This window comes from Anoplolepis gracilipes, chromosome 12, assembly GCF_047496725.1.
Source record: "Anoplolepis gracilipes chromosome 12, ASM4749672v1, whole genome shotgun sequence".
NCBI lineage: Eukaryota > Metazoa > Arthropoda > Insecta > Hymenoptera > Formicidae > Anoplolepis > Anoplolepis gracilipes.
The window spans coordinates 5,958,827-5,975,058 of NC_132981.1; the positions used below are offsets into that span (position 1 = coordinate 5,958,827).

The following is a 16,232-nucleotide window of genomic DNA, read 5'->3' on the forward strand; positions in this document are numbered from 1 at the left end:
CACAAGTATAAATGAATAATCTGTTTCAAAATAATACTTTTACAAAAAAATTGCTGCATTGTGTCAAATAATGACTCAATTTTCACGGTATTGATGAACGATATTAATCTCATTTTGCGGGAGATAGGCACGAAAGGTCGCGTCGGGCCGAAAGGTCGCACAGGTCAAAAGTGCACTGACGATTGTATCCCACTGAACGTACGGGTTGATACGCCAGGTTGAGTGGAATAGTCGATTAAATGAGTTCGTAAGTTCTCTCGATGTCCTCACAATTAATGTTCCATTAATCACTCCTATGCGTTATGTTAGTAATTTAAAGATATCGCGATATGTTTTAATATAAAAATAATAACTTTTTGGATTAATTGATTTGTAATATTTTATAATGCCTTATAAACCAAAATAGTTTTAATCTATACATATATGCGTATTATATAGATTTATTTTATATATACAATATATAAAATAGAGAGAGAGAGGAGAGAGATACGTTTTCTTTATAAAAGCAAAAATGAAATAGAAACATTTATTAGAATGAATTTACTCGAAAATAAATTGCTTTTTAGTTACACATTTGCTATCAGAAGCAAACTGTTTTCATTGTTTTTAATGTCAAAATAAAGTTCAAAAACATCTTTATGCTATAGAAATCAACAGTACAATGCCATCGACGGCCTCATTCTATTTCGACAAGTGAACTTTTTAAAGGCCTTCGATCCAATCGTGTATAGCCGTCTTTGTTAAAAATGTAATAAAGATGCCATGAAAACATGATGACTCATCCAACGAATCGATTGTTATATACTGTCTTAAGTCTGTCTTAACTTTGTTCATCTCTCGTGACGTACATGAAATAAAATAACATTACTTACGCGAGAATATAATCGATAGGTGTTTCTTCTTTTTTCTTTTCTCCCCTTTAAAATATTTAAAATAAATTTAAAATATATAAAGTATTCAGTCTGAAAAACTCGGGTGAGATAGAATAGGACGGATAAAACCTATATCTCCGTAAAATGAAGAGATATGAAAAGATTGATGCGGAATTAGAGAAAATATCCACAACATCCCCAAAGTACGCAATAACTCACATGTCTGACAAGGAGACGTCAAGAAATCATTCCGGATTGCTGTCCGTCAAAACTCTTTCAGGGTTCTATTATAGTCGGGAGAGACTGTTTTCGCGTTGACACATTGGATGACCTACTTTGACGGTAGGTACCCCTTTATGACTCGTCGCCTTATATAGACAAAAATGTTAGATAGAGCCGACTCCTCATCATGAAGCTCCGTGCCGGGTAAAATACTAGATGATACGGCATGTCAAACGAACAGAAATATTGTATCTGGTTTCTTTCACGTTTCAGAGTGGCCGCGTGCCAATAAACGAATCGCGTCGTTCCAGTTCGTCAGGAAACAAAAAGAGAACAAACGATATTATAACTTGGCGTATTATCTTAAAATAAAGCTGATCGTATTTAATAGCTATACCTCGTGATTTGTTTAATATAGCAATAAGCTCACAATGAATACGAAATTTCGTGGAGCAAATAAATTTGTACGTTAAATCAAGCAAAGTAGAGATATGCAAAATATGGTGATTAGCCGTTCATGTTTTGCGAAAGCGACAATTACAAAAGATATATGAGAAAAAAAAAGGACAAGTAAAATTAAAAATTTTGGTTTTCATAAATTTTTAGTAAACAATTCAACAGATGAGAACTGGAATTTTTTGTTGGTATATAATAAAAATCAAGCTTCTGCATGTCTGCATCAGTCATCAGCAAACAATCAGTTTAGAAAAATTCTCTCTCTTTTGCAAAATATTCTGAATCATAATTTAATGTTTCTGTTTATTAGAAAGATGCATCCTGAACTAATGTTCCGGGTGCTGCAAAGTGCTGTGTTATTTAATATTATTTCACCAGTGTTATCAAAAAATGCAGAGAAATATTACGTCGGCGTATTATTATATTCTGTTGTCGAGTATTATTGGATGCTGCACCATTTTGCAAACAAACTGCGCGCGACATTTGCTCCGCGCTTCGTTATTCAAGTAACATTTAATGATGTTTATGCGCGCGAACCGTAATATGCGTGTTCTACATACACATATTTCAGCAATCAATAATTAATCAAAATAGGAAAGGCATACAGAGAATAAAAAACATTATATGAATACTTAAGAAATAATAAGCTCTTTTTGTAACATCGCTTTACTTTTAGTTTTATGTGGAAAAAAAAATCGTGTAGATATTATAAAAGGACTCGCGTGACTATATTATGACAGTTGAGTACAGCGCGATTATATTTACGAACGAATAGAAATATTTTATGACAAGAACAGGAAGAAAAATGCTGCACGAATGTCATGGATTATTAGTCGGTAATAATAAATTTTAAAGTACTACTATATATTGTATGTACATATTTATATATAAATATGTGCATACAACATATACTTTACAATATTTACTTTATATACACACATACAGATATATACATATATCCATTTTTAAATCAAAGAAAACCGTTACAAATTTCTCGTAAGCTCGAAAGATTTTCAACGTCTGCAAGAACGATCGCGATTCTGTTCTCGACGTTACTCGCATCGTCTCTGACTGATGTAAGTAAATATCCGTAATATCAGTTCAATCGTTTTCTGTCGCTCATCGGAATGTCGTGTCGCGACACGTACAAAAGCTATGCTTCGTCTACAATGCGAAATCTGGAAAAGAACTTCGAAATTGTTCGGAAGCGCAAATCTGTTGCGTATGACATGGTCAAACAAGCACAAAGAATTCAGAGAGCACCGACGGTCATAAAGGAAAATAAGAGCGGCGAACAAACGATAGATACCGCCAACTATTCGTTACAGAATTGATATAAAACTGGAGGGTTCTCGGCTAAATATCAAGTAATGAGTATTTAAAATTTTTTAGATCCTTGGAGCTTGCGATTTTCCGTCAATGTCCAGGAATTTCCCATCGAAGTTTCGCACGAGGTCACCCGCTTTGAAATTCAAATCGTGCTCTCGATCTTAGCCAATACAAAAGTAATGATCGCGAGGAAATTTAATTCCGTTATACATTATTTATAATTATCGCATATTCATAAAAAAACGATTGAAAGGATCAATTTATGCGAATTTGCGCGAGAAAAATATATAAATAAAGAAATATTTCCAACGTTTTTTTTTTTTTCCAAGAAAAAATTGCAATTCGCATCTTCATCTTCCAGGCGATGGAAAAATATTATTAAAAATATGACGAGAAAGTTTCGCGATTCAATTAGTAAGAATAATTAATTAATCGCGAAGCAATGTCATGCTCATTAAAGTTGATTATCCAATAATATGTATAACAACTCGACGTCGCGCGACATCTTTAACAATATCTCAGGCAGTGTACGCGAGACACGTAAGTTACAGCGAAGCGCTAATGCGATTCCCGACTGCTTTACAAGCCTGTGCCGGCGGCTTTGCGCGACGACGACGAATCATTCCGACACGAAGCAGCAATTTGAGCAGACAGCTCTGTGTATCGCGTATGCACGACGAATTGCATCCCGGGTAGGGATTGGATGAGTCGCGCTAAAGTTCTCCACGTTGAAAGTTTCCATCCTACATCCAGCGTTCGCGTCCGTTCGCAACTTGTCCGGCTGCGATTTTGCGCACGCAAGAAATTCGAGCAGCAGATTGCAGTAAAAGGGGGATGAAGTGTAGCGGCAGCATCCCTGCGGCCAGCCGGCCGCAACAACGAACGTGTCGATGTAAAACGGTAATGGTGCGAGAGAAATGCAAACTCTTTCTCCCGTCCAGTGATCTCGGCAGAAGAGCACATATGTGCTCTTTCGTCGTTATTGGAATAAAATATCCAAACATATAGAGAGTTTCGATAAAAAGTACGAATAACCTTATCTCTCGAAGAAAACTTTTCTGACCGTAGACTTTTCCAAGTGGATGTCTCGTAATTAATCGAAAGAGTTCATGACATCTTAACGTGAAGTTAAAAGATATATAAATCCGATATATATATATATATATATATATACAACGTCGTTATGTAATATTAGGTTAATATTGGGTTAAAGTTTAGATCGAAAGTTGAATCGATTCAAAGTTTTGCGAACAAGTGGAAGAAAAAGGGCTGTGACGCGCGTTATTAAACTTATATTTAACTCTCGCGAAGGGAGTTTTTAATGTCTTGATATCTTGGCGGTCGTTACTCTCGCCGGACACGCGTGTATTACGATGATTTAGCATCGCAGCACGCTATGAGGTTCGATGACGGATGCTGCTTTCGCTGCTGTGTACCTATATACGAAGTTCCATTTCGACACGAGCGAGCAGTCATAAACTCCGACGCGACGACGCTAAATCATAAAGTAAGAACGACAATGAGACTATCGCATCATTCGCACGGGCAAAACTTCACTGTATGGGTCTGACAGATACATACGTGCAACGAACGGCAATTCTACACGATTGTTTCCGGAACACGGAGGGCGATCATTTTTATTTCGCTGATACAGTTAATAAAGAACATATTCGGAAATCGAGGGATGCGTTAAAGCGTGCCGTGTTATGGAATAGAAATTCGCGTCGCAACAGAAAGATTCATAAAGCTGAGAGTTAAAGCATTCATTCGGCAAACTTGCTATCACATCTCGCGCGCGTAGAATTAATATCTCTCGCGAGTTTATTATTCATCCGCCGCGCAATTCCAATCGACCATAAAGCTGGAAAATTTATATGAATATAACGGTGCATGTGTGTGTGTGTGTATATTTTTGGTGTACTAAAGTCAACTTGATCAAACAAAAATACGTAGGTAGGAAGATCTCGGGGATTATCTATGAAAGTAATATATCTTCCACCGAAACTTCCGCCGAGAAAGTATCACGGAGAAACTAGCAGGATGCGCGAGTTAGCTATTCGTGCAGTCATGTAGAGAACATAGAATTGATTTCGAAAACATCCGTGGCTAGTTTTCGCGTTTCGCAGTTACCTCTGATCATACTGTAGAACAAGACCTGAATACTCAATGATTTTCCCTCAAAAGGCCACTAGAGTTGGACGAACTCGATGCTGAGATGGATAGTACAAGATTGAAAGTGGAAGAAGACCGAGACGAAGGATAATAATATGGATAAAGAGAAAAAGAGTAGGTAAAATTGGAAAAGAGAACTCTTCGAGCGACTTAAACGACACGATTGCCCGACGCTATCGAAATTAAAGATACGAGTGAGAGGAAAATAATTACGATAGCAATGTTAGTCAGGACTTTTAGTACCTCAGCAAGACTGAAATGCGAGTCCCGTGGTATCATCTTTCCAAGCTGTCCGCTTTAATTGCCGAGTTGATAGGATGGCAGCTAGAAAATAAAGGAAAGGAAGCTCGAGATAAGTATTTAAAAAAAGAATTAAATAGAATTATAAATTTCATAAAGAGAGAGAGAGAGGTAATTTTATGTTTAATTCTATGTTTCACGTCTTGCAACTACCGTATTTATAGGCTTAAAATGTTTAAAAAATGTAGTACTTAAAACCTATGTCTATAAAATGTTGTTATTAAAACTTTTTCTCTGAGCGGTTAAACATGCAAATTTATTTCTGCATATATGTATTCACATTTACAATGAACGTATTTAATTTTATGATAACGATATGCCATTCACGTCTCTTGAACTTTTGTCTTTTCTACGTGATGAATGACTATGCGAACAATCAACCCAGATAACTAGGTATAGCTTAGCTGTCTTTTTTCTATCTGCTAATTTTACAGAAAAATTTCGAGTTTCTTATTCACGATCCATTGTCGATTCGTTTGAAAGGGCAAAAATTTAATCCAACGCATTTTTTCTTTGCTATTGATGATAGATCGGAATATTAAAAGTTAGTAGAGATTGACGTTTTTTAGACTTATATGTGTAGCAAAGCTACATGATATAAGACACAAATAAAAAAACGAAAACTGACTTAAAGAAAATTATATCAGTTTTTCTATTCTTAAAAAAATTTATATATGAATTTACTATGTTGAGTTTCTTCGATACATATTAACGTATGTATTATATAGACAAGAAAATCTCTATAGGAAAATCAATTAGAACTGTCTATCAAATTTTCGTTGAATAAAAATTTAATTTAAAATTATTTGAATTATATTATAATTGTGTGTTACATATTATGTACATTGTATATACTCTGTAACGGAACAAACATAGGAAACTACTTTCCAATTTCCATGAATTAATAAGTGCTTGCATACAATGGCTAGCTATACGACTAGCGCAGAATCGAACAGGGTATCCTTTGCGCGGGGATACCATAATCCTCGGGATTATAATCCGAATGTAGGCAGACACGATATAACGATAAAAGGACTGCGCTTGTCCGAAGCCGGGATTTGCGTACTCGCAAAAGCCATGGATTTTCAGCCAAAATCCTGTGCGTTAATGAATATCCACGAAATAATTCGTAATTACCCGAATAATCGCGGGGTGGTCCGAAATGCTGTGGCCCAGATTATATATATATATATATATATATACTAGGCGCACACCTGCGGCAATAATATCCGAAACGGACATCGTGCAGGAATGAAATTAAACATTCACGTGCACGACAAGAATCTCCGCTATTCCTATTTGACACATTCTACGAATATTTTATATTGTAGTTTATCGAAATTACGCTCATGTTGTCCCGTGATTTTTGTTTTTACCTTTGGTTTCCCATGGAATTCGACGCGACAAATCATCGACAAATCCCAACCGCTTATAAAACTGCAAAGAATCGCGTTTGCTGCGCATCAATTATTCTTTTCATCGCGACTGGAAATGCGATAGAAATTCGGAATAATACGAGATGAATTATCCGTGCGTTTAAAAAGAAGAAAGAAAACGGGAGGAAAAAAAGAATCTTGAAAAATCGTGAATTTTCATACATTCGTTAAAAGGGAGAATATAGATAGAAGAAATTCGATGTTTGCACCAAAATGCTACGTTCCCTAGAGAATGGAAATGTAGATCTGACTTCCGATTCATGCTTCCTCCTTTTTTTTATTTATTTTTTTTGGAACACTGCTGCAAGTAAAGCCCGCTTTGGACGATCTATGATTCACAACAGAATTCGGGACATTCTATTTATAACTTTACTTCGCGTATAATACATTTGAAAACATTTGAAGAAGCAAAATACATATGTAAACAAAATATATGTAAGAATGCATATATTCGAAGACAGGTTGTATATAAAATTATATACCTAAATATGTTTTTCCCCTCTGTTTTGAAAACTTTGTCGCAAATTTTGATCATGTAAAATGATTTGAAGAAATTTTAATCAATGTAAATAAGTTTTACAGTGTAGCACTTGAAATATAAAGAATTAGATAGTTTTATATATACATATATGTACATCGAATTACAGAAAAAAGATATAAATTACAATTATACAATTTTAAAAAAAAATACACACAAGAGGATGATTATTTTTTTTGTAATTTTGTTGATTGTATAAATATGATTCTGCCTTTAAATTATTTTGTCACAATTTTGAGAAAATTGTGATTAAAGTTGCAAGAAAAGACTATTTTAATGCATATTTTTACACGTCACATACGCTAAATAATAAAATACGTGGAACAATTTGAAAGTCGGAATTTAGTGTCAAATAAAAATACGGTAAATATTTCTTTCTAATAATAAAAAAGCAGTATTTTTTTATTGAGTTGTATTATAACTGTATTAATATCGATTTACTTTAATATGGATTCAATAAAAAATTAAATAAACTCACAAATCTAGCATGGATATATGCATGAGACACATCATCATCTTTTTAAATGAAGTTTGCGCACGTGGACTTACTTGGAATAATTCAAGAGAGATGGTAATAGCGAGAAAGATTTTCCTTTTTTCACTTATGTTAGAATCCGCTTGCTTACTACATTATTTTGTTTGCATTAAATAATTAAGAAATTTGCATTTATTTCTCTTTACAACACATTTGCATTTCGAAGAAATTCTGCATCAATATAAAAAGCGCACTTTATTTGAGAGTATTACGATGTCGAGAAATAAGAATAAAGCAAAAGGGGAAAATCGATCATATATCGCGGTTGTAAAGGAATTTTGTCAAAGAAAGATAGTCATTTAAAAATTGTACAAACAAAGAAAAAATTGCATAATTTCATCTCGATAATAAAATATTTATAGATGGATCCGTGCAAAAGTAAATTTAACCTCTAAGTATTTTATTTGATATGCACACGAGATCGCGAGATACGTGCGCACGAAGAGAGTCTCGACTACCGTCGACCGGTTGAAAACTACAAAAGCGGACGATGGAAACTTTAATGAAGGGCTCGGATACTCTATGGCGCGGAAACGAATGCGCACCGAAGGGAGGGAAAAAAAGCACGAATTCGTGTCTGCCGTTGAAACTTCCACTTCTCTTAGCCGGAGGTGAGGACTTTACGAACTTCTGTTCGTGGTATCGCAACAATGGACGGGTGACGCGACGGGTATATTCTCGATTCCGTCTGGAATCGTATAACGAGCCCTATACATTCCCGTTTTACTCGCGCGGAGAAAGCCTCCTATGTCTAGAATTCACCTTACAACATCGTACAATCGGCGGGTCTCAAGTGTCTCTCAATTGTTCAATCTGAGATATCGGGACTGTGTATGAGAATGGAAGACAATATTATCGGAAACGTCACGCGAAAAACCTTTCGAAGCCTTTAAGCACAAAGCAAATATTCTACGTGCGGAGCATGCAAAAAATATGTATATCTTAATTCTTTCAAATAAATTGTATTTGCGATTGTGTTTTTTTATTTCTTGTATTATTTAAATTCGAATACATTTTACACGCGCGCACACACACACAGCGAAAGAACACAGTATATAGTAAAAGGATACGATGAGAATTATTAAAAAAGACGAAATCGTTTCTCTCTACGAGAATTCGAGAAATGGGACGGAAGCGAGAGAGATGGTGAGCGTCAGAACGGAGGACAGAACGTACAACACTTCCGTAACAATGCTGATCTCCGCTACGAAATAAAACATGGTAGACAAGTTTCGGGGATGGGACGAGGCTAGAACGAGCACGGATAAAGGGAGGACATGAAAGAGAAGAAGAAAAAAGAAGCTACCGTGCTGTTTGGCGAGGAACTAATAAGGCTCCGAGAGGCAAACGCGTCCCGGAAAATGGAAATCGATTTTCTCTCTCTCTCTCTCTCTCTCTCTCTCTCTCTCTCTCTCTCTTTCGTTTCACGGTACTACTCCCACGCATAGACAATTATCGCGATGAGTAAGTTACATCTCGCACGATTCCCGCTGTTGATCCTTTGATATCTCGATATACAGCATCGTTAATCTACAGACAAATAATGACGTTGGATTTCTACTCAATATCGGACCACAACTTCATAGGCATTAAATTTTATATGAAGTATATTGGATAAGATAAAACATTTTTTACGGTAAACCGTAAAAAAAGAAACGTACAACCCAAAACGTGAAGGGATTAAGTCGAGAGAAGAGTTCATCTTGTTACACGAAAATGTCTGTCGATAAGACGTTAATAATTGAACGATCGGAAGTAGTAGATTCCCATCATGGATACCGTTCGCAGTCGATCGAGAAGAGGACGATGCTACTTGTCGATAATCTTCGTACTTTCGTACTTTAGGCAAGTAATCGTTTCTATCGCTTCGGTGCTTTACGAGCTAACGGCTTTATCCGAGGTCATTGGAATCCAAGTTAGGATTAGATGCTGTTATCGACCCAAGAATACCAGTATATACGTATATACCAACCTGAATCCTCACCTTCATTATCCCCGACGGCTATATACAACCTAAGCAATGTCTTGTAACATCGAAACCTTTCTGTGCTTATTATGTACTAAACCTGATTTTTAGAATTAAAATTTTAATATGGAATTCAAATTTATCTAATTCTAACTTTTTGGATATTTTTATTGAACTTTTTCAAATGTTTTTCCAAAGAATTATAAATGGATGTATTTTTAAAATAACTTTTCATATTTTATAATATTAGCTAATTTGGTAATGGCTAGTACTAGATAATAAATTAGATAAATTATACACGTAATTATGATAGTGCAATGAGTAGCAGATTTGTTATGACTACGTCATGAAATAAGCTAACTTGCAAATAAACAACACGCTTATGGATACTATCAAGTATCAAAATAGTACTTTGGACTTTGTTCAAACAATTATATATACTAGACATTTACACAAGAATATTCGAAGACGTTTAGTTATTCATTTATTTTATTGCATATAAAAATCGTATAAGTGGCTAAATTTTATTTTCGCTTGTTTGCAATGTGCCGCATAAAATTATCGGAAAACAATCGCGGATATTCTTCTACAGTTTGACGAAAACTGTTGCTAGCTTTCAACAGCGTTAACGAATATTGATTATTTACGGATTCATGCACGTCTTTACACTGAAAATTTTAAAAGTGAGAAATAATGAGACTACAACTTTTGCTCGATCTTACTTTTGTTATCTTCCATCTAATCACACCGTAAAAGATTAAATTCGAATACATAATATAATTAAATGATAATAATAATTGTTTATATACGGTGATCTTGTCATCACATAAATCGGCAAATCAATCACATATTCTTGGATATTTATCTCTAATTTATCACTAATTTTACTGGTGTATCTATTCACTTTTATGTCTATATGGATAATAAGAAATAGTAAGAGTACCAATAAAATTTGTGTTCTTTATTAGTAATAGAAATAACATTATGTAAAGTCAACCGCCTGATTTTTCAATGTCAAATGAATCATAACTTTGTGCAATTGTAATTTTCGCGTTTTCCCAATTTAGAACTACATGTGTGTCGTGTACAATTAATGTCAGAAGTGCTGTGTAAAGACCTAAGCAATCATCGTATTCTGGTGTGTGCGCGATCGTAATTTTCACGAGTAAGTATCGTGTGAGTACCATGATGAAGTAGAACAAAGAGAGCAGGAGCAAAATTTGAGAAGACAGAGGAGAAAAAAAAGAAGGAGATTCATGAAGAAGACATCGAGCAGTAGAAGAATAATGTATAATTTTATTAATTTATTATTTGTTATTTATAAATATAATTGCTTATTTTTGCGATTTTCATTTTACACTATTGTAATGCATATGAAACATTTTATTTTATTATTAAAAAAAAAAATATATATATATATATATATATATATATATATGTTTATATAAAAGTGAATCTCTCGCAAAGATAAGCAAATGATTATATTTATAAAGAAATAATAAATTAACAAAATTATACATTACTTACTTCGTTGCTGTTCGATGTCTTCACAAATCTTCTTTTTTTTTCCTTCTCCATCTTTTTGAATTCTCCTCCTCTTTGCTATTATATGTAATATTTCAGCATTGCTTAGGAGATTTACAATTTTTTAGATTACTTATGCAAACTAAATTTCTACTTATTCAGGATGTGTATTCCCTGGGAAAACAAAATACCGGGAATATTCAGAGATTTTTTTTGTATCTGGAGAAATCAGGAAAGTCTCATGAAATTTTATTGATATTCAGGGAATTTTTTCGAAAATTCTTTTTTTGATAATTTTGCTTTTCATTTTATAGATAGTCAGCCATGTGTATGTGAAACTGGCATCTCACTTCGTAAAAACTCATTAATTGTTGAAAGTTGTTTTGGTTTTATTTTCAATAAACTATTTTTCTAGAGTTCTTGATAAAATTAAACAAATAATTTTAACTATTAAACAAAAAAATGGCTCGAGACAAACCGAGATGTCAAGTTTACTGCGTCTTACTTTGTTTGTTGACGATTTTTTATCATTTCTTATCAGATTTTAAGCGCTTGAAAATTCTACAATAGTTTTACAAAAAGTTTTATGTGTCAAAATTATTAGAATATTAATTAAACAATTAAATCGATCGAGATACCGCACATACTGAGACGCTTGTATCTCCGCTCGTCTACAATAAATTAATTGTGCATATTTACAGAAGGCATCATTAATACCTTTATAAATAATTTTATGCATATCGATACAATTATATACTTTGTATATACTTATATGGAAAATGTATGTTTCAAAATGTGCATAAATTTATGTGTAAAGGCATTAATGATCCTTTCTGTACAAACTATAAAAATGATAAATTATATATTTAGCCTATTGTTGATTAACGATTATTTGTTCGTACATCAAAATATTTGAATAATTGTATAATATTTCTTCGTAAAATATATTACTCGTATATAATATTCATCTATATATTATTGAATAAAAATATCACACATGATTTTATACATATGTTAATATATTATAAATATTATATATTGTAATTTTTATTATTATATTTTCTCCGTGTAGAGAAAAATTACTACTATATTATTTCGTCGCGGAGCAAAGGATAAACACGTGCGGTACGAAGCGTATTACGGAGAAAAAACATCAAGAACAATTCTCGGTCGACGATTTTATTACACGCAACACAGTCACGCAGTGATAGGAGGTACGGATTCCATCCCTACCACATGACAATGAGTCGAGAAAATAAAAATTCTATAATTATATTTTTTTAGAGTAAAACGTATAGGAAACATATAAAATATGAAAAAGTTGAACTTAACATAAATGTTTGCAATAATATATTTATCTAAGAAATATTATATTACAAATTTACATATAATAAACTTTATATATATATATATATATATATATATATATATATATATGTTATATACATAATTTTTTATGTAAATTTATAATATAATATTTTTTAGATAAAAAAATTATTACAAACATTTAAGTTCAACTTTTTTGTATTATATGTCCATATATTTCTGATATTTATCTATCAGAAAAATATTATTCTTATATGCAACATATTAGTCGACAATTACAGAAACAATGCATTATTGCAAATTCATAACATTGCAATATTGCTATAATATTTTGTTACAATCTTCCTAAAGGCGGACATTTTACCGTTGCTGTAATCCTACAGCAATAATGCAGCAACATTTTGCAGTGAATTTGCAATATGGCGATATTACGGTGAAAGATTGTTGCAATATGTATACAATCTTTCTGTACTATATGGGTGGATACCCGTGAGTATTAAAAGAGAGATCTAACAATTGCAATTTCGTCAGAAATGGTTTATTTACTTTTTTATTATTAACTGATTGTGGGGCGAGGGGGGAAGGGCGTTTGTTTCATTATACATATCTATTAATCCGCGAAAAAGTCTATTAACACATCGAATTTTTTGTACGTATAACGCGCTGTACGCGGTGATTTTGTTATTTCGTGCGATTACACGTAAGCGGATAGATATCGATCCAACGATAATGTATCAATAAATGTAATATGTATTGAAATTGGGAGTGTCGTGTAAAATGTCATCAGAGTATTTTGTGAGTACTTATGAAGATGTATCAATAAAGGATTAGGTAAAGACTTGGGATCAGACTCCGTGGACAGGTAATTTATTACGTGTTATTCACGGAATTAATTTTTTCTCGCAGTTAACGCATAGCGTGTTTCATTGCAATTCCATTTGAATGTAAAACTGGCGCCTCACTTCGTGAAAACTCATTAATTGAGTTGAGAGTTTTGGCATTAATTATAATAATTCTAGAATGCTTGATACATATATTAAACAATAGCGCTGGCTATTAAAAGAATAGGCCGGGAAAAAATCGAGACAAACTGAAACGCCAGGTTCATCCTACACCTTGTTTTTCGACAATTTTTTTAACATTCTTGTCAAATTTTAAGCACTTGAGAATAGTTTTACAAAAAATTTTATATGTGTGTAGAAATTAGAATATTATATTAGGTAATTATATAAATTAGATCGCCCGAGACTCTGGACGTAAATGAAATTCATGTTATGCTGGCGTTTCGATATCTAATTTGTTTAATAAATATTCCAACAATTTTTACATATCTAAAACTTTGTTCAAAAAGTATAAGTGATTGCAGAAAGACACAAAAAAACACAAGATCTCATTTAAAATCGATAGAACATTTAAAATATAACTAGCATCTCATCTCACAATCAGTACTTATATGTTTGGCATTTCGGCCAATATAATTTATTTAATAAATACAATGTAGTAATTTTTACTCATAGAACCCTTTCTGAGAATTAAAAGTGATTACAGGCTGACATAAAATCTCATTAAAGTCGATAGAACTATCGAAATACGACCAATGTTATCTCGATATTTGTACATTTGGCGTTTTGTGAGACCTATTTGGTAATTTGTTTAAATTTGTTTAATTATTTGTTTAATTATATTCTAATAATTTTGATATATATAGAATCTCTCTTTCTCTCTCTCTGAAAATTAAAAGTAATCGCAGAATAACACGAAGTCTCATTAATCCATAAAATTATCGAAATGACTAGTGTTTAATTTGACAGTTTAATTTGTTTAATTAATATTCTAATAATTTTACGCATATATATAGAACTTTTTGTATAACTATCGTGAAACTTTTAAGCGCTTAAAGTCTGGCAAGAAATACTTAAAAAATCGTCGGCAGATAAAGTGAGACATTGTAAACTTGGCGTCTCAATTTGTCCTTCGTATGAATGAAAAACATTAGAAAATGTATGTACTTAATAAAAAAATTTATTTTAGAGAAAATTGTATTAAAAATATTCTTTTTACTGGGAATTTTGAACAAAAATAATGGAAAATCAGGGAACTTTCTTACAATATTTGAGTAGACACCCTGTTTATTAGCAAAAAATTCGTAAATAGAGTAACAATAATTATCTAATTGTCAAATTAACACTAAATTAACATCTAATTGTGTCATATCTATTGTTTTTGGTTATGTTTATTATGTTTATTTTTCATAATGCAGCACAAACTTTATAAGCAACATGAATTTATAATTTTCATATCTTGTACGTTTACTAAGAATATAACGCAAAGTCAGTTATCGGTTTCGAAAAATGTGAGTCATAAATAAGAGTCGCCGCAAGAGTTTATTTCCGCAGGTAAATGTAGCGCAGTTAGTTTCCTGATAAGTATACATGGCGCAAAATTGTGCAGCATATTTTGCAAATATTGCAAAATTTTCTAAAGACTACATAATTAAAAAGTAAGTAAGTTCAACAATTATATATGTATAATGTATATATTTAAAAAATTTGTATTTCATATATTACTTTTAAATATTTTAACAGTACAACACATATATCGCTCGCGCGTAATTTATGATTTATATTCTAATTATTATATTTCAATATTCATACTTTGATACATATAAATTGTTGATCACGATTTTTATAACTTGTCAAATTCAGTCGAAGCGTCATTATTTATACTGATTTTCAAAATTTGCTCATTATTCTCTCTCAACAGCTTCGTAAATTACAAAAAAATTTAAAGGGTATTTTTTTTAGAGAGTAGATCTGTTTTTGATCAACTACTAGCAATAATGATTCATCGATATGCAACTCATTAATCGTTCAATGTAAAATGCAGAAGGCCGAATGCGCTTTAATGTCCGAGAATATTGCAAATTACATTTTATCATCTAATATTTCAGGCCATATTAGTCAAGCCATATTTATGTGAAGATTAATATGATTCCGAATAAATTTGTATATGTAGGTTGCTCGCATAAATATTAACATAATCCCTTCTACAAGGTCTCGAATAACATTATTGTATGATATTATTTCTCGAATAATATTATTGCATGATTTTTGATAACATACTATTGTACGAGATATATTTTCAGAATAAATAGATTACAATTAATTTACATCGTTTGTGAATCTTCCGAGAGACATGGACAAAAATTGAAAAAGCGGGGTATGGGCTGGCAAAGCCTGCTCCAGCGTGCTTCCTTAAAGTTATCTAAAACGTCTCCGTGCGGTAGGAAAAAGGACGGGGGCATATCCTTAAAACGCGTCTATTAAAGTTTCTCCTCCCTTATTACAACGCGGTGGCTTAAAGTTTCACGTTAAAATGAATAGCTTCCTTACGTAGTAGAAACGGTAGAGGTACTAGCTAGCCGGTCCCAACGACCAAGACCTCGAGGTGCAACGACGTGGCAGACATTATATTATTATATTCACGAGAATAAAAGGAAACAATCTCTTCTTTTCTCCATCTTTCTCTCTCTCTCTCTCTCTCTCTCTCTCTCTCT

The 16,232-nt window shown here is 32.8% G+C and overlaps 2 protein-coding genes across 6 annotated transcripts in view; one reads left to right on the forward strand and one right to left on the reverse strand.

The window, feature by feature from the left end:
- Sol1 overlaps positions 1–16,232 on the reverse strand; it is a 278,403-nt gene that overhangs the window by 241,011 nt on the left and 21,160 nt on the right. Inside the window, exon 1 of one of the 3 annotated variants that reach the window (XM_072903290.1) lies at positions 5,295–5,389. The exons of the other annotated variants lie outside the window; for them this stretch is intronic. Within the exon in view, the coding sequence (XP_072759391.1) occupies positions 5,295–5,330 (36 nt within the window). The 5' untranslated portion in view covers positions 5,331–5,389. Of the gene's footprint in view, positions 1–5,294; positions 5,390–16,232 lie in introns of those variants that run through there. 3 annotated transcript variants of the gene reach the window in all.
- The window catches only part of M (zona pellucida domain-containing protein miniature), a 258,694-nt gene that overhangs the window by 179,589 nt on the left and 62,873 nt on the right, over positions 1–16,232 (forward strand). The gene's annotated exons all lie outside the window — the stretch shown is intronic.